This window comes from Perca flavescens, chromosome 13 (assembly GCF_004354835.1).
Source record: "Perca flavescens isolate YP-PL-M2 chromosome 13, PFLA_1.0, whole genome shotgun sequence".
In the NCBI taxonomy this organism is placed as follows: domain Eukaryota; kingdom Metazoa; phylum Chordata; class Actinopteri; order Perciformes; family Percidae; genus Perca; species Perca flavescens.
This window is the reverse complement of record NC_041343.1, coordinates 21,167,885-21,193,217: the sequence shown is the minus strand read 5'-3', so window position 1 is coordinate 21,193,217 and position 25,333 is coordinate 21,167,885. Positions and strand designations below refer to the sequence as shown.

General features: G+C 38.4%; 1 protein-coding gene across 1 annotated transcript in view; it reads left to right on the top strand.

The window, feature by feature from the left end:
* LOC114566590 (rho GTPase-activating protein 26) overlaps window positions 1–25,333 on the top strand; it is a 97,349-nt gene that overhangs the window by 68,600 nt on the left and 3,416 nt on the right. The window contains exons 16-23 of the mRNA XM_028595162.1: window positions 1,857–1,915; window positions 7,505–7,610; window positions 8,935–9,094; window positions 10,569–10,728; window positions 11,728–11,911; window positions 21,971–22,006; window positions 22,123–22,233; window positions 23,638–23,729. Of these exons, the coding sequence (XP_028450963.1) occupies window positions 1,857–1,915; window positions 7,505–7,610; window positions 8,935–9,094; window positions 10,569–10,728; window positions 11,728–11,911; window positions 21,971–22,006; window positions 22,123–22,233; window positions 23,638–23,729 (908 nt within the window). The remainder of the gene's footprint in view (window positions 1–1,856; window positions 1,916–7,504; window positions 7,611–8,934; window positions 9,095–10,568; window positions 10,729–11,727; window positions 11,912–21,970; window positions 22,007–22,122; window positions 22,234–23,637; window positions 23,730–25,333) is intronic.

The following is a 25,333-nucleotide window of genomic DNA, read 5'->3' as shown; positions in this document are numbered from 1 at the left end:
AATGCATGTACATTATAAAACATAAAACAATCTATAGATGTAGATAATACAAAAGTAAACCTCAAGTATTACTTATGACCCACTAGAAGTCTGTGGTAGTATATGTATCTTCAGGGGTGTATTATAAACTTCTTAGCCCTGTAAAAAGGCATTTTCTATGGGCCCCTCCCCACATCCACAACTATTCATTCTAGCATCTTTGTGGGCCCTCCTCACATGAATGCCCTGGGGAATCAGTCCCCTTTTCACCCTCACTCTGACACCCCTGTATCTTCAGTGACCCTGTCCTCTGCCTGCATTTTGTCTTTTCTTTTTATTTTGGTCAGTTGGGATGTTTTGGGCTGTCAACAAAGAGCCTTTGGGCCCCACGTGGGTGTGTAACCCCCAGCCAATAACAGCCAGTAGGTTGTGCAGCCCCTTCTCATTTCCAACTGCCACTTTGCCGGCATCGAGACACACGTTTAACTGACACAGACACACATAGAAACAGACAGGATGAAGCTCTGCATTCACTCATACTCCAGCAATGTGGCACCTTCCCACAGAGTGTGTGTGTGTGTGTGTGTGTGTGTGTGTGTGTGTGTGTTTTAGCAAAAAAAATAGCTTTTTATTCCTCTGATTCACTGCTTTTTACAGTATTCATTCTCTAGCTTGCTCAAACACTGCTGCGCCAACTTTGAACTTCCTGTGTGTTAACAAACAGTTAGGCATACTCCTTACATAATATGCCTTTAAAGGAAGTTTATTGACATGCTTTTATATTATCGGCAAGAAGACAAATATCTTTGACTGTATTATTGCGTGTCTCATATAGCTTTCTCATTTACAGTTTGGTCAACATAAAGTCAGCAAAAAAGTCCCTAAGCCATCGTAGACTTTAGTAAATCAAGCAAAACAAATATCACATTTTTACAACAACCTGTTTCTGTGTCTTTAATGGTAAAAGGATTGCTAGCAGGACTTTTTACATGTTTACACATGTACACATGTACAGTTACTCTTCCATTGTATGGTGGAACGGAGGCACTTAGCTCAAATGCAAATTGCTGCCTTCTGTCTCTTGCATAAAACATCTTAGGCCTGGATCCACCTCAATACATTGCTAATGTTCCAGTTTTTTTAAACCAGTATTTGCTTGTTAAGCCTACTTTTCATTTTAGAAACTTTATTTTCCCATAGAGGGATTATTCGTAGCACCAATTGTTTTTTCTTCCACTTATTGCACAGTATTTACACAGTTGAATACAATCATACGTGCCCAGTACAACTCTAGCCCTATCGGCTGGTCACTGACTGTATAACTGTCTATGGTTAAATTACTTCCTTTTTTTTCTCAACAATTGGTAATGAGGGAAGGATCAGGATTGTGGGAGGCCAGGAATAGGCGGCTAAGTAGAAGGAGAAACCTATGAAGGGAAAGAGAGGAGTAGTGGTGTTCAAGCTGTGCATCTGAATAGATCTACACTGTGCACAACACAAACACACAGCTAAACAAACATTCAACACAAACACACACACACATGCAATTTATTAGCACATAAATGGACAGCTTCAAAGAGAGTGGCTATCCACGCACTTACACACACACACACACACTCCACACGTACACACATTAACAGCATTAGGACCTTAGGTCAGGCCTCACTGAGAACCAGAAGGAGCCATTACACTCCTCAGGCAGAAGTGATGAACTGATATCCAGCTGTGGAACCTGGGATGGTGGAGATGAAAGACGAGAAGGAGAACATAGTTAGATGAATGCTCATCCACAACTGTCCATATTCATTGATTTTTGCAAAGCTCCATTTTCCAAGCTGACATTCTCCACCTGACGTCTCCGTCTCCTCTGTTTCCAGAGTGCTGCCCGGACCTCTCATGACGTACCAGTACCAGAGGAGCTTCATCAAAGCAGCCAGTGAGTTTTTTTCCTTTTTATGTGTTATGTCTTAGTTGCCTATCAAATGTGAGTTGAGTCAGCAGAATACTTGATTCCCACTGATGTTAACCAAATAAAAACACTGCAAACAGCTATTCTAAGACCACCTTGGATAAAAAAAAAACCCTATACTGTAGTGAATAACGGACCATACGGTTTACATGGAGTGGTTACAACAAACTGCTAAGCAGGAGAATCCTTAAGTCCTTTGGTCTGTTGAGTCATATCATGTCGATACAGTATGTGCAGTTTATTAATGGATTAAAGATGTGTTAGAGGTTATTTCATTTGTAATACTTGAGACAGTGATTAGTTGTCCTATTCGTTCCTCTCAAAATACATACTGTTTAAAGCAATTTCTTAAACATTCCTCCTTGGTTTAATTCGGGGAATATCAAACCTATCATATGAATCATCTTGTGACTGAGGCCATTGTTTTCTATTAAACCAGTTACAAATAGATGGTTCACCTACTGGGATAATAGGGCACCCACTGTGCCACCATGTCCCCTCCGCTGCAAAATCTCTTTTCACCAGCACCTGATGGGTGTGGTGTATTGAGTCAGGATACATAACTTCATTTTCAAAAAACACTCGGCTGTCTTAAAGACAAATTGCCTAAGTCACTGCAATCATTTCAGTGTATTTTATTCTTGTCATGTGGCTCATAGGCTACAAAAAACCTTTACAAGCACTTATTGATTTAGACCACAAAAAAAAGAGACTTTGCATGATGACTCTCCACAACAGAATGTAATAGTTTCTATTCCAAGTTATGTCTGGCCTTGTTTGATGTAGTTTATTTGGGTCTGATTAGCCTGGCTTCGTATGGTCTGGTCCATTTTTGTGTAGCTGTTGCATCTGCCTTTTACTTAATATTTGAAAATTGGTCTTATTCTAACGAGCCCAGGTGCAGTTAAGTCTAGTCCGGTCCAGTCTGGTCTGCTTTGTTACAGGATGTGTCAGTGACTTTGTTTGCTTTGTTTGTCGGTAACTAAGCCTCTAGAAAGCCGAGATGACAGGGGAAGGAACGCCAGGAAATGACTATGTCTCTGGCAACACTACCAGGAAATGGCTCCATATTGAGGTCAACTGGAGAGAACATAAGAAAACTGGGTTAAAGTGTGTATTGGGAGAAAGCGTGGCAGTTAAGAATGCCAAGGTAGCTGGTTTGATACTAACTTGGACCACCGATCCTATAATGCATTCATGGTTTTGTAATAATCATAAACTATGTCACATGCTTGCCAACTATTTAAATAAGTTTACAGATTTATAGTCTTTTGTTATGTTTAACTTCTTCCCTCTTCTTTTCCTCTACCATTCATTGGTTTCTGTTTACGTGGGTGTTTGCATGCATGTCATAAATTTGGGGGTGAATGCATATGTGCAGAATGCGTGTCTGCTTGTGTGAGTATGCTTTTGTACTTTTTCCAAGGTGGAATTTTGCAGAAGCAGTGGGGTGTTTTGAGGACAGCGTCCTTGGTTGAACTCCCTCTTTCAGCTCTTCCGTTTCTCCTCTCTTTCACGCATCCTCTCCAGCTCCTCCCACCACCCTGTTCGCCAACCTTATCTTCCTCCTCCTCCTCCTCCTCCTCCTCCTCCTCCGGTTTCGTCTCGGCTTACTCTCTCCCATCCCGTGCTAATCTGGTTTTAGATATCTGGTTTAAATGGAGAGCTTAGTGTTTTCAGGTTTGTTGGTTCAAACAACCGCTGCAAAACTTTCCCCTTTTTTCTTCTTCTTTACCAGCACCCAATTGGTATGGTGTATATTGAGTCAGGGTAAATAATTTTGTTTTCAAAAAATACTCTGCTGTCTTGAAGACAGATTGCCTAAACTCTCCAACAGTCACTGCAATCATATCAGTGTATTTGATATTTCTCATGTGGCTCCTAGGTTACAAAATTGAGTTTTTGCAGCACTAACTGATTTAGACCATGAAATAGAGACTTTGAGAGAAAGACGAGGAGTATGGAGAGTAGTGCCACCTGGATTTCAGATACTTGCATAAGGCATGTACCAGCAAGAAAACACACACAGTAATTATTCTGTCTCCAATCATTAGGTTTTGCTTGAAGTATCTCATTCTCATTAATTCATCAATTTTCTCCTTATATTTCACCTTTATTCCCTCTGTTTTCTTACTCCTTCTCCTATCTGACATTTTCACTTGTATGAATTGCCTGAGTTCCTTCCACTTGCTTTTTATTTGGCTTTATTTGTCACTGCTGTGAGGTGAAGTTTTTTGTAAAGATACTAAAAAGCTGGACCAAACATTATTCACGTTTAGCTTCATAAAGTCCATAAAAGAAATAGATGATACAGGGGTGGAAGATGATCACCGTGAGTTTGATATGAAGCCAATGTAAAGTTTGACATTGAGAGTCTTACCTGCATAGCCCATATTTCACAGGCTTCAAAATATCCTATCCCTCTTTTCAAGCAGCCAAGCTGACCAAAAAAAAACAGTACCATGTCTCAAAACCAGTCAGTCTCCTCGTTAAACGAGTAACGAGATGGATCAGGAGTTTTCCTATTTTACCCTCTGTTATCAAAACATGGGTTTTTTGTTTTCCATCCATCCATCCATCCATCCACCCATTCATTTTCTGCTGCTTATCTTTGTTATCTTTATCTTTGCTTCCTGGCTTTAGCTCTATATTCAATACACACACATGAGATTGATATTGATCATGTCATCTAATTCTCTGCAATAAAGCAGATAAGCATATTTCCCAAAATGTTGAATGAATTGCAGAATTTTCTGAATGTGTTTTAATATAATTAATGACAAATTATCTGTTTGTGTTTGACCGACATGTAGGATCTACATACTGATCTTTGTCCATCACATCAAACTAAAAAAACAAATGTATGTCAATTAAAATTGACCTCATTGGTTAATCATATTTAATTTACCTGTTTATCTCTTTCCTGGTATTTGGTAGGCTTTAGTGGGAGTTAATTCCAGAGCCTGGTGTGATTGGAACATTATGTCAGGGATTAAAAAACAGTTGAATTCTGCTCTAAATTGACTCCTAGATAGAATGAATTGGTCAATTGATCAAAATTGGTAAACTTGTTTTTCTGAAAAACTGATACATACATTGCTGTGTGTGCATGTACCGTATTAGGTTTGAAGGAACAGAAAAATGTGTGCTTTAGTATAATGTGTGTAGTGGTGGACACCAGAGAATGCATAATAGGGAACGATGAGCGTTGCTGTTTTAATGTGTATGCATCTGTTTGGAGGCATATATTGGTGCCATGGACTTGTACATGCATGTGGATGTTATAGGTATTTAAGTTTTGTATTTATTCTTGTGTTTGACTGACTGATTACATGTTTTTGTTAAAAGTGTGTCTGTGTGCATCTGCGGAATTATATCATCTACATTTATGTGTAAGTATTTGAAAATATTTGGTCTATATTCACTGTATATTTGAGTATTGGTCTGGGTATGTCTAAGCGAATGTATTGCCTGGTTCTGACAGCCAGGGCGCGAGGGCTGATCTAGTGTGAGTCTGCGGTCATCTCGCAATCGACTGGCTCCGCAGCCATGATTTATTATTGTCATCCATCAACAACAGGTTCCTCTGCCTGCCTACATGTGTGTCTGCCCTGCATATCTACTTTGCATACCCACTTTGCAACTGAGTTGAACACTCCGTGACTAAAACTACCTTTTCATTTGTCTCTTACTCCATCACTTCACCCTTTTTTGTCTCTTTCTGTGTCTCCCTCTCTTGTAAAAAATAAATTATCTTTCAGTCTATATTACAAGTGTTATAAATTACTTTATAATTCTAATCACATAAACCCTGATTCAAACCTTAAGCATAAGTGTGGTGTTATATTTTTCTTATTGTCAACCTATCCAATGAAAAGACTAAAACAAGTCCATCCCTAGCCTTGTGTAGCCAGACCTATCTCCACAGTGCTGCACCCAATATCATTCTGGTATAGAGGGGAAAACAACACTCTGGCTTGCTTGTATTTCTTTAAACCTATCACAATCATCTCGGGCAGCGCTACTGTAAGCCCAGGATGCAGCGACTGTACCCTTGCAAAATAGATAGTAGAGATAGCCAACGGGGAGGAGAATTTTGTCTGAAATAAGCATCCAATAGCAGGCTGATACCAACAGTCTGCATCCGGTGAGTCAGACTAGTCCATCCCTGAATACTTTCCATCATCCATACCCTGTCTTTGGCACCCAGCCCCAAGCCCACTGGCTGCTACTGAAGGTGTAAGATCCAGTACTTTAACGGTACTCTTATTGGTTATTTTTGTTCTTTTTTTAAAAGAAAAGAACATTATTAACATTGTTTTTTTTTCTTCTCATAACCCTTGTTTGTACCATTTAGTTAACTCTGTGTGGGTTCTAGGCTGCTAGCATGCATACCGTACATGAAGCATAGCGTAGGTTCTGGCAGGTTACGGAGTCAAGCTCGGCTATTATCTCAGCTGACAGTTCCTAAGCAAGCATCTCTGCTAGCGCTTGTAACCCACCTCCACCCCAGCTCCTCTTTTTAAATTGATGTTGTCTGACTTAATCAATGTCGTGTCTCTGTCATTGATTCTGCTCTGTTCTGTACCGTATGGGGATCCTGCACTGCTGCTCTCCCGGCTTAAGGCTTTGGAAGGGCAGGGAGGTGTGCTCTCCCTGCTTCATGCTTTCCACGTATGCACATGGAAGAGTGGGGAGGCCCCAGAACAGAGCCATACCACCAAATACAAATTGCAGATGAATTAATCTATTTTGACAAAGTGTTCCTGACTGAACTGAGGTGGATGGGTCAACGAGAGATGAACTACAAGCTAGGCATTCGAAAACTGTGCACTTCTCCGCCAGTATGTGATGCACTTTCGCTAGCCATTTGCCCTAACATGCAAAACACGTTTTGCACTTGTGACAATGAGCATTGTCCGCTTTGACCCTTGTGAAGTGTAACCAGACTTGTGAGCAAATTCTCTCCGCCTTTGCCAGTAAGAGCTGTGTGTGTCTATCTGGGGCCTGTTTATTAAGAGGTTTTGGTACCTATCCCTACAGAAAATACTTGGTTAGTAAGATCAATTCATTGTTGGTTTTGGTGATTTCATGATATTTATTGACAATAGGAAAAAATCAAGAATATTGCCAGCCTAGTCCTTCACACCTTGAGTGATGACATTAATATGCTATAGTTATGAAGACCTCTGCATAATTGATCCACTGAATCTGAGTGCTATTTACCTCGTAAAAATACTGATATTTAACTTGAAGACCTTGTATGCGATTCTTTTTATTTCTTAGCTCATGCTTACAAAGTTTGACTTTCTGTATGTGTCTACACCAAGGTTTTGCAAATGTCTTTGTGTCTAATGACCAGTTGTTACAGTATCATCTTTGTAATAAACAGACAGATAAACATTTCAGAAAAAAAGACACTTTAGTTTACCCGTTCAGTGTTTCTGCTCCTTACATGTACTGTACGGGTCAATGAAAAAGTAATCAAATGTGACACTCTGAAGTCTTTTGTCTTCAACAGTCTCTCCCTCTGTCTTCATATCTGTCTTTGTCCAGAGTTGGACAACCAAGAAGCCAGAGTGACAGAGATCCATGCCCTGGTGCACCGGCTGCCTGAGAAGAACAGACAGATGCTGGAGCTGCTTATAAAACACCTGGCAACGTAGGTGGAGCTGTCACACACACGGACAACTGTAGTCATTCATTATGCTGTATCAAACCTTGTGCACTTAAAAAACAGCACAGTATTTACATTTAGCAGGTTCTATGTAATGCATAGGGAAATCTCTCCTCTCCTTTTCTCTCATGCCCTCTCCTCTTTCTCCATCCACATTGCTGTATGCTCCTCATCTTTATTGTTGTTGTCCATCATCGGGGAAGATTAGGGCTATGTATAATCTCTTGACTGCATGCATTAAGGCAGTGTGTTAAAATAGAAACCCATCCAGGCCAAATCTACTTTGAAGGGAAAGGAGGGTTAATGGTTAGGTGAAGGTCTTTCTGTGGATGCCAGGAAGTGTAGAAGCTACTATGGCCGCAGCCCAATAACAATTGGGTGATTTGCAGGTTTACAAGGTTTTAACAGGTCTCCATGTTTAGGGTAAAACTGGGCCATACATTTTGTTTACTTATAACTTTTGTTTTAATGGGATTTAAATGACTATATTTCATTCAAGCAGGTCCTAACTTTACACCGGAATAAAGTCATTGGTGCTGTTTAAACTATTTTACTGTATATGTAACACAAACCAACAAAAACGTTTCCAACTAATTGAGTGCTACTCACCCCTGATTAGAACTCAAAGATCTCATATTTTTGTATAAAGGCCATCCCCTGACAATTGCCTCTTTTTCTCCCAGGACTTCAAATCCCACCTTTGCCTCTATGTTTTGGATTGTTTTATATTGTACATAAGCAACAATATACTGTATAGACAAGAACATTTGTGAATCAAACAGGTTGTCTGTCTGTAGATTACATAACCACAAGCTGCTGCAGCCCATAAGCTAAAAAGCAGGGCATGACACAGTTGGCTTATGTGCAATTATTCCTCTAATGCAGCTGACTGGCATTGTGTTTTTATTCAAAACTCCCATCTAAGCCCTCTTGCTTTGTGGGGCTTTTCTTCAACAGCAGCAGCATGATATAATGTGCGATAAATGGGACATCAGCCAACATGTAGGCGAGCGTGAAATCGGGTAATCTGAAGACATGCACATTTTTACCTGGGCTTAGTGCATTACACCTACCGGCGGTCATCTATGTCATCATCACTGGCCTATGGGTTGAATGGCTGGATCACAATAAACACACCTTAGGTCTCTGTCTATTAAACTGAACCAACAACAATAAATCCTACCTAGGTTAGAATGTTTGGTTTGTGTTGAAACTGTATTGCTTTATACAGAGAGGTGTCCTGCTATTTAGCATGTACTCGTTGATATGAATGGGACACACTAACTCTCTGTCTACCCCCACTTAACAGTGTGGCTAATCACCACCATCAGAACCTGATGACCATCGCCAATCTCGGTGTGGTCTTTGGTCCAACTCTGCTCCGCCCACAGGAGGAGACAGTGGCAGCCATCATGGACATCAAGTTCCAGAACATTGTAGTAGAGATCCTTATAGAGCATCATGAGAAGGTAAGAGGGAATATGAGTGTGTAGGCTACGTATACAAATGAGTAGCATAAGCAACAGAGTTTGGTGACGTGGTTGAGGATTAAATTAATCCCTTGGCTTTGTCAAGGGGTTTAGTTTATGCATTTAAACAACAATGAATGCACCTAACTATTTATATCTGAAATGGCACATGCTACAAACACACAGGATCAGCCAGTGAAGGAAACAAACGATCAGACACACACACAAACCTTTGTAGGTTTTATGTGATCTTGCTTATGACATTTTATAGTGCTTTTCCGCAACCAAAACAACAAATCCAGTGTGTTGAAATGGGTTCTCCAATCTGTTTTTTTCTCAATTTTCCTTCTTGAGTGGAGTTTAGGGTGTGGGCCTGGCTAAAAAGTCGAAAAAAAGGCAATGACAGATGAATGGATGGTAAAATGATTACATTTGACTAAGGCTGAAATAACAGACTTACACAGAGCAGCATTACTAGAAAAAAAACATAGAGATACATAATTGACAAAGAGCAAAACAACTTGAAACTTGAAATGGGATGTTCTGCATCTTGCATAATGTGCTTCAGGGATTATAAATAAAATAAATGTTACCAATGTTACTGCGTATGTCATTATTCCCACTTAAAAGAAGTTGTATACACAGCAGCAAGCAACTGTGTCGCTATGTTAAACAGAGTCTAAACTGCAAAGGTTGAAATGTGTGTATATATATATATATATATATATATATATATATATATATATATATATATATATATATATATATATATATATATATATATATATATATAATCAGCTCACATGTTAGACTGACTCTCATTTCAACAGAGAGCATGATGGTAAGAATTAACTAGGCATAAAGTGAGTCGTAGGATCACTGGTGATTCAGCAGCACTTTGTATTGTGTCTTCTTGATTGTTTTACTGTTTTTGTATCAAATCACCATCCATCCATCATCATTCGCTTATCCGGGGTCAAGTCCGAGGGGCAGCAGCTCCAGCAGGAGAGCCCAAACTTCCCTTTCAGGAGATACATTAGCCAGCTCTGACTGAGGGATCCCGAGGCGTTCCCAGGCCAGGGTGGAGATATAATCCCTCCACCTAGTCCTGGGTCTTCCCCGAGGCCTCCTCCCAGCTGGATGTGCCTGGATCACCTCCCTAGGGAGGCGCCCAGGGGGCATCCTTACCAGATGCCCAAACCACCTCAACTGGCTCCTTTCGATGCAAAGGAGCCGCGGCTCTACTCAGAGTTGACTGAACTTCTCAGCCTATCTCTACCCTCTCAGCCTCAACGCAGACTGTGTATCAAATCACAATCTTGCATATTGTTGCATTTTTTTTTCTTACATTTAGGCACAACATTGTGATCACTGTTTCTATGCTGTACACATGTTGTTTAATGGAGTAAAATGTATATATTGTTTCTTTGGTTATACTCACACACACAACAGACTGTCTGTCTTGTTTGTGCAGATATTCAGGGACGTGCCGATTTCTGTAGGCGGTCCGACCAACATGCAGCTCAACCTGTCCAGGAGGACAAGCACCGAGAGGACAAGCACCGAGAGCAAAGCCCCGTCCTGCAGCGAGAGGCCGCTCACACTCTTCCACACACCAACACATTCCCAGAAAGGTGAGCTGAACCACCTAATTTACCTGATGATTTTTTTTTTCATTTGCTCACACCTGCTATGTTTTGCTATATGGTAAGGCGCTTAGCGAGAAAAAGACCTATAACCACACTTTATATAACCAAACACTTTTTGTTTAAAAATCTTACGCTGTCAGTGGTCAGTATTGCAGACTGCAGAGAGGGTTAGAGGGACTAAGCTTCCTTCCGTGGACACCAATACACACATTGATGCCGGAAAAGAGGAGAGAGCATCATTACACTCACTCCACCCAGCTCACTCTCCGCTCAGACACAAACACTGCACATACAGACTCTGACACAGCAGAGCAGACACTATCCCTACACATAACACGGTTCTATAACCGTTTTCTCCCTGCCACAGTCAGACTGATGGCAAAAACAAAATAAAACACTGAACAATTCACTGTGATTAAATGTGCAATAATAGAAAGAGTTTGCATTCTTTTGTATAATAACTAAGTTTTTTTGTATTATTTTATTTAAATTTATTGACCTTGTATGAACTATTTTTTTTTTATTTTAGTCGTGTGCTTTTCTTTGCCCTTAATTCAAAGAGCCTGCACAAGAATTCCTATTTGCCTTTTTGTCAATGCACAAATGACAAATAAAAATCTTGAATATTTAATCTATTGCTTTGAGTCAGTTAGCTAATAATCAGAGAGAGTGGTCAACAGACATATGGTCTTACACCAGGAAAAGGCATGTCCGTATAAAAACCCACCAAGAGCCTGGGTCTGTCTGAGGTTTCTGCCTAAAAGGGAGTTTTTCCTCACCACTGTTGCACTAAATGCTTGCTCTTGGGGGAATTATTGGAATTGCTGTGTCTTTGTAAATTATAGAGTGTGGTCTAGACCTACTATATCTGTAAAGTGTCTTGAGATAACTGTTGATTTGTTACTATAAATAAAATTGAATTGAAAAGTGGCTTTTTTGCCTGAAAAATCCAAAGAGCCTGTAAATATTTCACTATTCTTTTAGGTGAAAAGAAGAACAGTGTTGTCAACACCACAGTCGCTGAGCTGCAGCAGCCGGTTTCTTCCTCTACCAACTGTAACAGCAGCAGCAGTAGCAGCAGCGGCGGCAGCCAAGGTCGAACCCCGAGACACAGCCTGACCAGCAACGACGGAGAGCAGGACACCCGGCAGATCCGGCCCAGCTCACTGTAAGTGATTATGAATCTGGAGTTAACCTTGTGTTTAGTTCCTCAGAGATACTGTAGGCCCTATTTTTTTGGACCCAGTTGTATATACAGAAACATACATGCAAACATGAACTTTAAATACAATCAAAAGCACAACACATTGCTTCAAGAACGTACACACGCACTTTTTTCATGCTCACAGAAATTCATAGGAGTACATGAGCATATACACACACGTTAGCACACATAAGTGCATATGTGGCAGCTAAGAGCTTAGAGAAGTTGTCTCGTGACTGGCAGGTTGTCGGTTTAAATCCCAAAAGTGTCTGGAAAACACATAAGTCACATTCACATGCACACATACATGTATCATGTAGCAGGTACAAAATCAATTTGAATAAGTGAATTTTGAATACAATCCTGTACCTGGCATGAATGTCTTGGATTTATTTTACACAGTCTCGGTGTCTGGCCAGCAGTTTTATATTTACACGACTGAAACCAAAGACCAACTTAAACAAAAATATTTTCACAGGTCTGAACAAGCATCTCCACAATATAAACACTGGACACACCCATGCTGAGGTTATTAACGGGGGTAAACACACGCCTGCATATGGAATTCACAGCGACATGAGGCTGAGCACGCACACACATACAGTACAAGCCGCCAATGTGGGATTGTCTGTCCCATCCCATCATGTTGTTTCTACAAGCCATTTTGGCGTTGACTAGAGCTGGGAAATATATCGATATTATATCGAAATCGTGATATGAGACTAGATATCGTCTTAGATTTTTGATATCGCGATATCGTAATATGACAGTTATTGTCACTTCCTGGTTTTAAAGGCTGCATTACAATAAAGTTATGTAATTTTCTGAACTTACCAGACTGTTGTAACTGTTCTATTATTTGCCTTTATACACTTAGTCATTATATCCACATTACTGATGATTATTTATAAAAAATCTCATTGTGTAAATATTTTGTGAAAGCACCAATAAGTCAAAACGACAATATTGTTGCGGTATCGATATCGAGGTATTTGGTCACAACTATCGTGATATTTGATTTTCTCCATATCGCCCAGCCCTAGCGTTGATCTAACTTTGTTAGATCAAGAGAAGATACACACTACCAATCATCTCATTTACTGACTTAAGAGTGACAGACCTTTGAGTACAGCCTGTTACCAACAACTACTTTTCTCCCTCTGTCTCCTCGCTGCCACCTCCACTTCCTCTCCTTTACTCTCCCACTCTCCTTCATGTTTATTCTTTTAAACCTTTCACTTGCAGATAGTTAATTCATTACATCCAGCTTTTGTTTATGTACTTACCACTAGATGTGATTTGTGTGACACTGTTATGTATTGCTCTGTGTCTGTTCAGTAATGGGATCCCCCTCTGGAAATTTGCTCTGTCACTGATGAGGACATAAGGTCCTAATCTGACTGACATGATCAAAAAAAGCAACATGTTTGAACATCCACCACACTGGTAGCAATCAATTTAAGTCATTCACTTAGTGAAAGTAGAATTTTTTCCGTCCTCATACCTTTTTTCTTTTTTTTATTGAATGAATTTTATACTTTCACTTTTAATATGTGAACACCATAGAATGTACATTGAGTACATAAAAAATGCGGTAAACAATTGCACTACAGTAGTCCTGATTCTCTTGTATATGGTATCGTTCCCTTGGGAAAACTTATTTTAGGCTTTATTGCGCTGTAGATCAGCCCTAATTTTAAAAAAAACCCACATAAACAAGTTATGCAGTACTGTATGAACAATATTATGGAGTACAATGACCTTAGTCCTTAAATAGTGGGATTTGTAAGCACTGAAAAACCATATTATCATAAATTTTGCTTCTGAACACTACAGACTGACAAGAACTCAAAATGAAGGACCACAGACCACACCTATCCATGTGCATGCATTTATGTTATTAACCCTCAAGTGATACCAGCTGAAATGAAAAATCTGCATTTAATGGCAGTTTTTTTGCTGTATTGCAGCTGCTGGAAATGTTCATATAAACCCCTATACAAGCAGCTTCATTCTCTAAATGATACAAAAATGTTACATAAGTTGAAAAGTTACGGTCCTGTCAAAATGAGGTGTGTATATGCATGAAGTCTGAACTTGATGGAGAAAAAGGACACTCTCAAAGCCAGGTAAAATTGTAATCCAGTGAAGTATTTTCTTTTTTTATATTAATTAGTTAGCAGTGACATGTACTGTATACGCATTTTTGGCATTTCTTGAACCAAGGCCAGGTGTTATGCAAAGTTTGAAGAGATATGTCATCTACTTGTTGGTGATATCAGAAGGTAAGAAAGCCCAAGGGCCTGAAAGAGATATTCAAGAGCATGGAGAGCAAATGAGCCATGTTAAAGAGGCATTTAAAGACTGAAGTGAACAACCTGTTGGTCATTACAGGGCATCTAATCATGCATGCTAAGTGTGAATAGACACACAGCAGAGGATTTTATTTCCAATTTAAAGATACAGCAGGGCTGTTGAGGGATTTTCAGCCTCTCAACAACTAATCACAATGAAAACACCATACATTAACGGGGAGAGAAAATGTGTTTCAGGGAAGTCAGTATGTATAGTAGAAATAAGTCATGCCCGCATATAGATAAATATGTTTTTTGCTACTCATTCTTTGCTGATACTTTAGGTAATGATGATAAAATGAGCATGAAAGGTGTGAGCATGAAATGGGCATGAAATGGACAATATGTCAAACTAAAAATTTAGAACTGCTACTCTACCTTAGTACATTTATGGAGAAAAAAATGCATAACATTTCAGCATTGTGATTAAAAACAAGTACTAGATTTCGGCCTCTCTATCTGATCTAAATGAACTCAAAGTCAGGAGGCGATGTAGAGCAGCTAGTCACAGATTATGGGATTATTATTCGTAATGCTCACACACACACACAAACACTCATTGTAACAGATACAATTTAGTTTGACAAAAAACACAATTCTTTTTTCAGCTGTGAAAAATCACATACCATCCAGTAATAGTCATAATAAGTGGCCTAGTGCACAGTGCAGTAAAATATTCTGATAAGGATATAAAGCCCAAACATCAGTTGAAAAGGAAGTTTAACTTCAAGTTGAGGCAAACTAAGCCACAAATGTCAGCTCTTTTGATCATTTAGATCATTAGAAACTAAATCAGTTCTCATTATGTCTCTTAGAAAGTTGTATTGTGTTATAATGACATTAATAATTCAGTGAAAATTCACATCAGCTCGCAGTGACACTTCATTTGTAAAGTGAGAGTGATTTTGGAAGTTGATGATTAACTGAAGTAATACCTGATAGGGAAAGTAATTTAAATGTTAAAAAAGGAAATGGATAGTTAAGTTTCCACTGTTATTGGAGCTTATTTCATATTGGGAACTAAACGTCAGGATAGTTCAGTCTCTGCTGCTTTGATTTTGACTTTTCTCTTTTAATTGTGTATCTTTCAAGTCCCCCAATGTACTGTAATAGTAGTGCAAATACTAAATTGCTGGAGTATCCTTTTTAAACCACTGCAATAAAACCTGTTTTATATGCAAAATTAATGACCAATAGTTCTCATTTGAAAAGTAGCTAAAAGATTTCCAGGATCTGATTTATTAAAGGCCATGTACAGCATAAAATCAGTCAGTCTGGGGTTCTTGATTCCAGCCCAGACCATGTTTTCTCAATCTCCCAGAGCCAGACATCATGGATTTCCAAGAAAAAACAGTCTGCACCCTCATCACAGACAAGCGAGAGGTACAAAGGACAGAGGTTAACAACTGGGCCTTCAAAATCCCCATATTCCCCTGAGGTGGAGGTTATTTTCAAACTTGTCAGTACTTGTCATGTTCTTTAAATATAGTTTGTTTTCGAGTGGGAAATCACGTCTCAACTCACGCCTTTTAAAATACCACTTTTAAGTTCTCTAACATGCAAATCACATCCCATGACTCTTTCTAGTAATGCAGCAAAAAAGTTAATAAAAAAAGAAAAACAACTAAAAAAATAAAGTCATATGTAGGACCCAGTGAGCACAAGTTTACTGACCCATGAGTCTGTAACACACTAGCATAATTAATATGATTTAATAATATGATTATGATTATGACTCCTGACCTTGTGGACTTGACCTCCGACCTGATGTGCTAAGGTAAAAGTGGAAATGGCAAAATGTCTCTTTCTGTCCTTGTGTCCCTTGGGGAAGGTCAGTGAATGTTTATTTATTCCTCCTGTTTGTTTGGTATTTGAGAGGAAAGACAAAAAAAGAGAGAGTTGTAAATATTTGTCAGTTATGAGGTCTTGTAACAACCACAACCATCTCAAGCTGCACAGTCATGAGTGTGGCTACGTGTTACAACTTGATGACTTTTTTTTGGATGATGATGATGATGAAAACAACACATCAGCATGCAAAATGATAATCAATAAGCAGATAAATGAATCAAGAAGTGAGTATGCTTCATTATTCCAGTGAATAAGAGTGATATTTCTGTTAGAGAAGAGAATCTCAGAGCGGCAGAGTGGTGGGTATGACAGTGATATGGAAATGGATATTATACTGACATGATCAAGACAACAGGTTAACAGGGAGGAAGTGAGATTGCAGTTAGAAGTGTTCAGCTCTATGGAAAAAAGATAAGATAGTGTTTCATAATGGCAAGGTGGCACTGTTATTTTCATGTCATCAAACAGCACAGTTTATTAGCCAACCTAACTGGTCTAACCTCTTGCCTGTCCTCTGTATTACTGTAATTCAGATAGAGATGTTGGACTCACTGATGCCTCTGTGATTATTGAAATATTTCTGAGAGCTGTTTGCACTCTTGTTTTTCTTTTAGTCCAAACTTGATATTTGCAGGTCTTACATGTTTATTTAACAAATGGCCTTTAAGCAGTTGATGAAGGCTACTTAAGGGATCTTCCCAAGGTTATAAACCTGAACTGTATTTGTCTCCTAAAAAGGATATGGCATTTGCTGTAAAAAGAAATGCAATCAACAAGAGAACACTGGCCAAGTTGAGGACAAGAATTGCATGCTGTTGTTGCAGTGCAACAGCATTTAATACTTTATTTCTGTGTATTTGTCAGCAATAAATACAGACACATACATTTTTTGTACACCATGCCAATATGCAAGTTGTATCTGAGAAAGAGAAAACACTATTGATTTATATATTGCTGTGGAATTCTCTAGGTGCCGATTTTACAAATCAATGAATCAATAAATCATATTGGACCGAGATGGTGCAATATACAGTAAGATCTTGGTAACACTTTACAATAAGGGTACATTAATTAGCATTACTTAATGCATTAATAGGCATTAATTAACCATTAATTACAGTTATATAAGGTGTCTAATAAACATATATTAACAATGCTCATGTTTGTTCACGTCAACTAAGGTATTAATTAATGCAATAATTAACAATTAGTTAATGGCTTAACTAATTGTTAATTACAGTTAACTAAGGTGTCTATTTTACCATTAGTTAATGCAATAATAAGCCTTGACGGGTAATAACAGTTAACTAAAGTGTCTATTATATCATTAGTTAATGCAATATAAAGCCTTGAATAACTGTTAATAAAAATTAACTAAGGTGTCTATATCATTAGTTAATGCAGTAATAAGCCTTGACTAACTGTTAATTACAGTTAACTGAGGTGTCTATTTTACCACTAGTTAATGCAGTAAAACAGTTGGTCAAGGCTTATTACTGCATTAACTAATGGTAAAATAGAAACCTTAGTTAACTGTAATTAACAATTAGTTAAGGCATTCACTAATGGTAATGCATCATTAATATCTTAGTTGACATGAACAAACATGAACATTGTTTATAAATGTTTATTAGACACCTAATTTAATATCTTGGTTGTCAACTGTAATTAGTGGTTAATTAACGATTATTAATGCATTAAGTAATGCTAATTAATCTACCCTTATTGTAAGTCTTACCAATATCTTTTAAATCAAAATATCTTGGTTGTCAGCTGGAAATCATCCCTCCTCGACTCTTTCAACAGCTCTGCTGGATAGTGGAAGAGAAGAAGAATGGGTTAAAGGGAGATGGAAATAAATTGAAAAAGAGGAAGCAGATGAGAGAGCATATTGATAGACAAGCAGTGAGTGACCAATGGAAAGAGAAAGTGGATTGTTGAAACACTCACTCAAACTGACAGCTTAATAAAAAAATATAGGAACACAACTACACCTTTTTACTGTTTTTATTTTCTTTAAATCGGCATCAATAAATACAAAGCAAAATTCCATTAAAATGAAACACAAGAAAGTAAATGAATCCAGTACTGTATAGTGAAAAACAGGTTATACCTACAAACAAAAGCTACATTGTTAAAATGTCTTGAATATGCTTGATTGGGCTGGTTTATTGGGTCCTATTTATACTAAACAGCTTATATCATCCTGTTCGTTATTTGTTATCATGTTCCAGTATTGTGATCTGTCAAGGGCCCAAAAAAACAACCGGTCAGTTTCCTGTTCTGTTTCAAATCTGTTTTTGATATCAGTCAGAGCTAAATCTGTGTAACACTCAGTTGAAAACATTTGAATTGTTGAGAATTTCAAACCATAAGATTAATTTTACAATGTAATTTTATAATGTTGATAGTCTTTCCAAGATTCACAAAATGCTGTCAGCGCAAACATCCATCATCCGTGCGATACATTGGAAAGCTCCAAAACACTGAGTGGACCAGAAGTGAAGTTGTTTTGACAATTAAGGTCAAAAATGAACTTTCCAACTCAAATCCATCACTCTGTCTGTTTGTCACTCGACGACATGTGATTCCACTGCAGAGTTATAGCCAATGTTATCTGCTGGAGTGCATTGATGGCATCAGCAGACGGACTCCTTACAGCATGTTCGTTTACCTCTGTGTTATTGAATGAGTCACAGTATTAATGGTGAATATTGAGTGCAACATGCATTTGTTCCCAAAGAAAGACAGACCATGATTATCCCAAATCTAGCCTTAGGATATAGCAGCGCCACTATGGCAACCACAGTTCACATCCTCAAAAAAGGCAAAGTATGCTATTAAAAAAGGCCCTGCTGTGAATGAGTGGATGTTACTCAGTGTGCAGAGTGGTAGATAGGAGAACAAAGCACAAATGCCCTGGCTCACCTATGTGCTGTAAAAATATATATAGGCAGGGAACTGTCTAACACCGGCAGGATAATTGAGTAATATTCTGCCTTTGCTCCCAAGTACTTCAGTTTTTTCAAATGATATATGCTCCAATCAATATTTTTATATTAACAATGGATGAAATGACTAGGTATAATTTTTAAAAGGAGTCAAACCTACTGTATGTCACCTGACTCTGCAGTTCCCCTTCAGCTTGTTTTGGCAGACAGACAAACTTAACGACTAGCTGGTGAACATAGTGGAGCATTTATTCGTTAGAGAGACAGATGTTTTTCTCAGGAGTTGGAGATCGAACCAGAGATCAAAGAACAGTGACTTTTGGACTCTCATTCACCAGGTGGCCTGAAACATGACTCCAAATAATTGCTAATCTTGCCTTGTGTCTGCTGGATATGTAAATGAGCAACTGTTTACAAGCACATAACATGGGAATATGCCAATGTTGTGTTTAACTTGGTTAAAGAAGTGCCCAAAAATCAATTTCTACTTCACCCTTAAGTCTCCCCAACTGTCAACATTTGTTTTTTTAGAATTTTTTAGAAAGAAAAACATTCTGCGTTTTCACAATATCACATTTTTTATCTGCTTATTTGGACACGTTATTGAAACGGTCTGCCGAAATATTCAAACCATCACCAGGTTCTTCTTGGATTCACTATTAAATCAAACAGAAATATAGATATTCTCCATCATGGTGTACTAAAATCTAAATTTGACATGTTATTTTTTTTGGGAACTCACTAGAGTTTTTTAGTTTTAGTTTAATTTAAACATTTGGCCCATCCCACATGGGATTACAGGACACCGCAAACTTATTTAGCAAACGTCTTTCGGTTGCATATACATATTATGTAATTATATAATAATACATGAGTACAAGTGTATATATACATACTGTACACACACACACACACAGACATGTATACATACACACACACATATATATATATATATATATATATATATATATATAAACAACTGATCCTCATCAAAGGATCATCTCGGTAAAGAGCTTTTTTCCTCTTCTCCCAGGCTTTCTCAAGATAACCGGCTAATTTATATGTTTTACATGTGAAGGGCCATCTCAATCTTTGAGCATCATCCATATTTACCAAACCAATATCTGCTTTTATCCTACTAAACAAAGAGTCACGCTGATCACAATAAAAAGGACAGTAGAAAATGGAACTCATTTTCTTTCATTCAAACAACACATGGGACAGATCAGTTTTTCCTCTTCTACATTAACATGTCGTCCTGTTTCAATAGTCAAAGGCAAAATGCCAGATCTCAACTGACCTAGAGATCTTTGCCTTTCAGACAATTATATACAACATAATTCTCTGTGCCATATCAACCCGGTCTCACGCGAGGTCGTGAAATACGCAATTTCTGTTTAGCCCATATATTGTCAGCCCACTGAATTAAACATAAAGATTGGTTTTAAACTCCAACCACATGGCTCTAGCAATGTTCAAGGCAACATAATTCATAATTAGCAGTAGCACTTTTTACTTACACTCATGGCTTCTGGAGGCATCAGCTCTTGGAGAGGGTTTTTGTTTCACACTTTCACTTTCACACATAAACCCTGGCGTGAATACAACTGAACGTCTTTATAGCACCATTTAGCTCAATTCTGGCAACAAAATGTTTGTGATTATTTGGGCACTTTGAGTGCGTACAGTGTATTTCAAACTCAATAGACTGATCAGGTAGGAACCCTGTTGATTTCACAGCTTAGATCCTGTTGGTGAAAGAATCAGGAGAAAAAGGCTTAAGAAGTGGTTTTGAAGCCTACAACGGAGGCAAATTGTTTTGCCTTTGTGTAATATGATTGACTTTGAATAGATTTTCTTTTCTTTCTCCCTTCTCCTGCCTCACTGTTTCGTCACTCCAATCTTCAACAAGCCTCTCTGTCTGTCTTTCACTTTCTCTCACTCTATCATTCGTCCTTAAGAGCAGCCGGTGATGGATAGCGGCCTGCGTGTCATTTCTGAAAGAGTGTGTGTGTGTGTGTGTGTGTGTGTGTGTGTGTGTGTGTGTGTGTGTAATCATGCAGCATGAGATTACAGTAGATGGATGGAATAACAAATGGCTCAACAAAGGCACACAGCTTGGCTAGTTAGAAGGATGAATTGTTATTAGAAATTAGATTACTGTGAATACACACTCTTCCCTAAGCTTGGAAATAGTCCCACTACAACTATGTTAAATTACAGTAGATAGATGAACCAAATTTAAATAATTTTGTCTTTTACCATGCTAGTCCTGTCAATTTAATGTTACATGTGTGTCTTCACTATCGACTGTAAAAGGCAGCAATTAGTTCATGTCTTGAATAGGTACCAGATGCATGTTGGGACCAATTGTATCCATGGTGAAGTCCGCTAAATCTTTCATTTGTTTTGACTCTGGAAGCTCACCAGAATGTACAGTTTTTCTTCATCCTGGTTATTAGCCTTCATTTGAGGTTATTATTTTGGTCAGGGCAGGAGCACATTAAGCGACTCGCATCACCCTTCAAGAGTTATTAAGGAGTCAGTTTCTCCTTGCAGCTAAATTATTTGGGTTTTAATTTAGCTTTTTTTGCAAAGCCAGCTGTGAGGTCTTCTCTGCAGACTTGTCATTTCTTCCTTTGTGTGCTGGAAAGCTAATACAAGTAGATCTCTGTGAGACGACGGTGAGAAGGGAAAACCCCTCAGTAACATAGTCACTCTTGAGATATGTCTAAATTAATATCAGGTTAGTTAAAATAGCTTTCTTTTATTTTTACAAGTCCAGAAAAATTTAGTACTTAATGTTATGGCTCCTTCATTTGGATGGATTACTTCATCTGGGTTTTTATTTCATCTTGTGTTTCTAGGCTGAACCCAAAGTGTCGTGGCAGCATACCAACCAGGTAAGAAAAATGTCTTCAATTTTGGTGTCACCCTAGTCACATAATAATATATATTTTAATTGGTATAATACTGCCAGTGCTATAAATTGCACTTTTTGTGTGTATGTTTCTATCAGCCCAATGTCTCCCAGTCCCACCTCACCACGTTCTCCCTCCTGGCCGATGTTCTCAGCCCCATCAAGTCCGCAGCCGACATCCTCTGCATCTAGTGACTCCTCCCCTGTCAGGTTTGTCCACGTTGTTTGTTTAATGATTTAAACACGGCTTGTTACTAATCACAGTGAAGTATTAGACAATCTTTCTCAACAGCAAAGGTGTGTGACGTGTGCCAAAGAGAAAAGAAAACAACTGGATATTTGTATATCTTATATACAAGACGCTCTACTTCTTTAAGTGTTGGAGTGCCTTGTAATTTTACTTAAGCACTCATCAAGTACTATTCAGTAAATTATTTGAATGCTCTTAACAATATGCTAATATGCTTTAATACACTTAGCACGTAGCTCCTCAAAAGATGATGTCTCAACTGTTGCAAGTTTACTTTGAAATCATGAAGAACAGCAAGATAATTCAAGAAAAAGCTCTTTAACCCAAAGGCTTATTCAGTGTCTTCCATACTGCAGTGTCCTTGATCAAGACCATTCCTCCCTACAAGCTTCAAGGAGCCATCATATAGTAGGCCACGGCCACTGATCTTTCCAATGAAAGGAGGCTACTTAGAAGGCTAAATTACTTCTCATGGGATCAGTACAGACATACAGTGCTTCAAGTTTCAAGTTTGCTGCTGCAGAAGCTTCTTGCCACTGCTTTGTACCCTCAAACCCCAGCCTTTCCTTCAACCACCCCAAATGGTTTCAATTTTCTTGATTCTGTGGCAGGCCCTGATTCTGTAAATGGTACAGGAACATAAAAGACTGGCGTGTAAGAATAACTATCTTAAATCTGTCTTAAATTTGAAATATATGGCCGTTATGTGTCAAATACAAAGGCAAACGCAAGAACTGGAAATCCATAACAATCCAAAATGCTTTATCATTTGTGAATATATCCATTCACAGGGATTTTTAAAATCGACTCTTTTCCCTAGAATTGATATTTTTTATTTTATTTTTTACCAATGGTTCACCTAAATATTTTTCTGTTTATATGGTACCGCCGATGGCGACTACATCATATCCGTTTCCAGCAAAACAGACGGACAGCAGAAAATGCAGAAAATACATAATCTTCTCTACAAATGAAATAAATGTCAGACTGACTAACACGTGATATGCATTCTTTTTAGAAAACAATTCGTTTTTAGAAATGTCTCATGATATATTGACTCTAGAAGTGTATTATTCAACTTTTGTTTTTGGTAAAGACGGAAAAGAAAATCGCAATACTCAATACAATTGAATCGCAATACCTCTAGAATCGCAATGAATGAAAATCGCAATACAAATTGAATTGGCACCCATGTATCGTGAAAGAATCAAATCGGGATAAAAGCATATCGTCCCAGCCCTAATGACCTGTGTGTGGTTTGACGTGTCTTAATTAACCATTGTTTCAAACTGAAAGCGGTCTGTTTTTTCCCCTGAATCAGCCCAGAACTCACTGTCTCACTCTCACTTTCTGATTGTCTCCAGTATTGCAGGCAGGAAGGCTCGAGCACTGTATGCCTGCAAGGCAGAGCATAACTCCGAGCTGTCCTTCATCGCTGGGACCATCTTTGAGAACGGTGAGTCAGGCTCTGGACTTGACAGCAGAAAAGAAAAAGGAAATAATGTGGGTTGGTGTTTGAAAAAACCAATTACTGTCAAAATGAAAAGTCAACCTTGGGAGTTTGGACTTCATTTAGTCGTGTTTTAGTTGACACCTTGCTGTTATTGGGAGCCTAAATCCATGGGGTGTGATATATTTTTCTGTTTATTACTGTAAGTGTAATTTTATCCACCATCTGGCTTTAAAATAAGCTTGGATGTGCACTAGCTCTTATTGCACACTTCCAGAGAAAATTAGAGGCTGACAAGGAGACTGGAGTATTAACAGATGCAGTTGTGTGCAATGCATTGCTTTTGCATGCAGCCAAGCACTTAAGATCTAAGGAGTCATTTGCCTTGTTTTGGGCAAAAACAAGTGTGTGTGTGTGTGTGTGTATATATATATATATATATATATATATATATATATATATATATATATATATATATATATATATATATAGGGCTGTCAATCGATTAAAAAAAATTAACTAATTAATTGCACAATTTGCTGTAATTAATCGCGATTAATCGCTTTTTTTAAATTGAGACTGAAGCTTATAATAATGGATATTTAAATGCTAAATCACTTAACTTTGCAAATATGAAGAAAAAACCAAACAAGGAAAGGTTCTGCTAAGTTCAGAATGTTTAATATCTTTCAGAACAACAGCAGCAACAATTTGGCTTATTTAGTCCTGCTGAAGGCTGCTGGAAACGGCTAGAAACTGTCTGACTTGAGAGCAGATTTTTGTCACCGTCCCCGGCTGCTGTCGCCTGCTCTCGTCTACTTTACAGGCGAGGCGCAGTTCATCTCCAACGAGTCTATGTTCAGTCGGCGGCAGGGCAGTCGGGACTCACCCGGAAATGGCGAGCGGAATGAGGTGACTAGTCTCTCAAAATCTGACGAAAATCTTCTAAACTGACCTTTGTTGAGCTGAAATGAAGACAGATTCAGCAACTGCACGGCCTATATCTCGCTTAAAATGTTTTCAGAAACATGTTTTACTACGAACTATTTTAGTACAATATGAGATCGTATTCTGAACGGCCGCCATGACAGTCTGGCTTTGGATTTCCGGAGAAAACAAACCCATGTGACGCGTTCGTCCAATCAGCTGCCGGTTTTCATTACTTGGGCAACAATACAGAGTAGCGCCGCCTGCTGTTATGGAGGCGTATTACGTTTCTCAGCCGCCACATGAAGTAAACAAACACAGCTGCGTTAATTTCGTTAATTTTTTTTAACAAGTTAAATATTAAAAAATTAACGCAAAAATTTACGCGTTAATTTTGACAGCCCTAATATATATACACACACAGTATATATGAAAGGAACCCTACACTCACACACACACAAAGAACACAGGAAAGTATTATTTGTATTTGTATTGTATTTGTATTAAGGCTTCCTTTCTTTTTTTCTTTCCTTTACCCTCTGCATAAGAATCTCGATACAGACAGTCTCAGGGTCCTCTCCAGGCTAATTTCAGCCCCTCCAACCTTCAGCCCAAAACTATAAATCAAATTTATCTCCTCGCAGTTTTCTGTGGCTCAACTCTCCTAATGAAGACCAGATTTG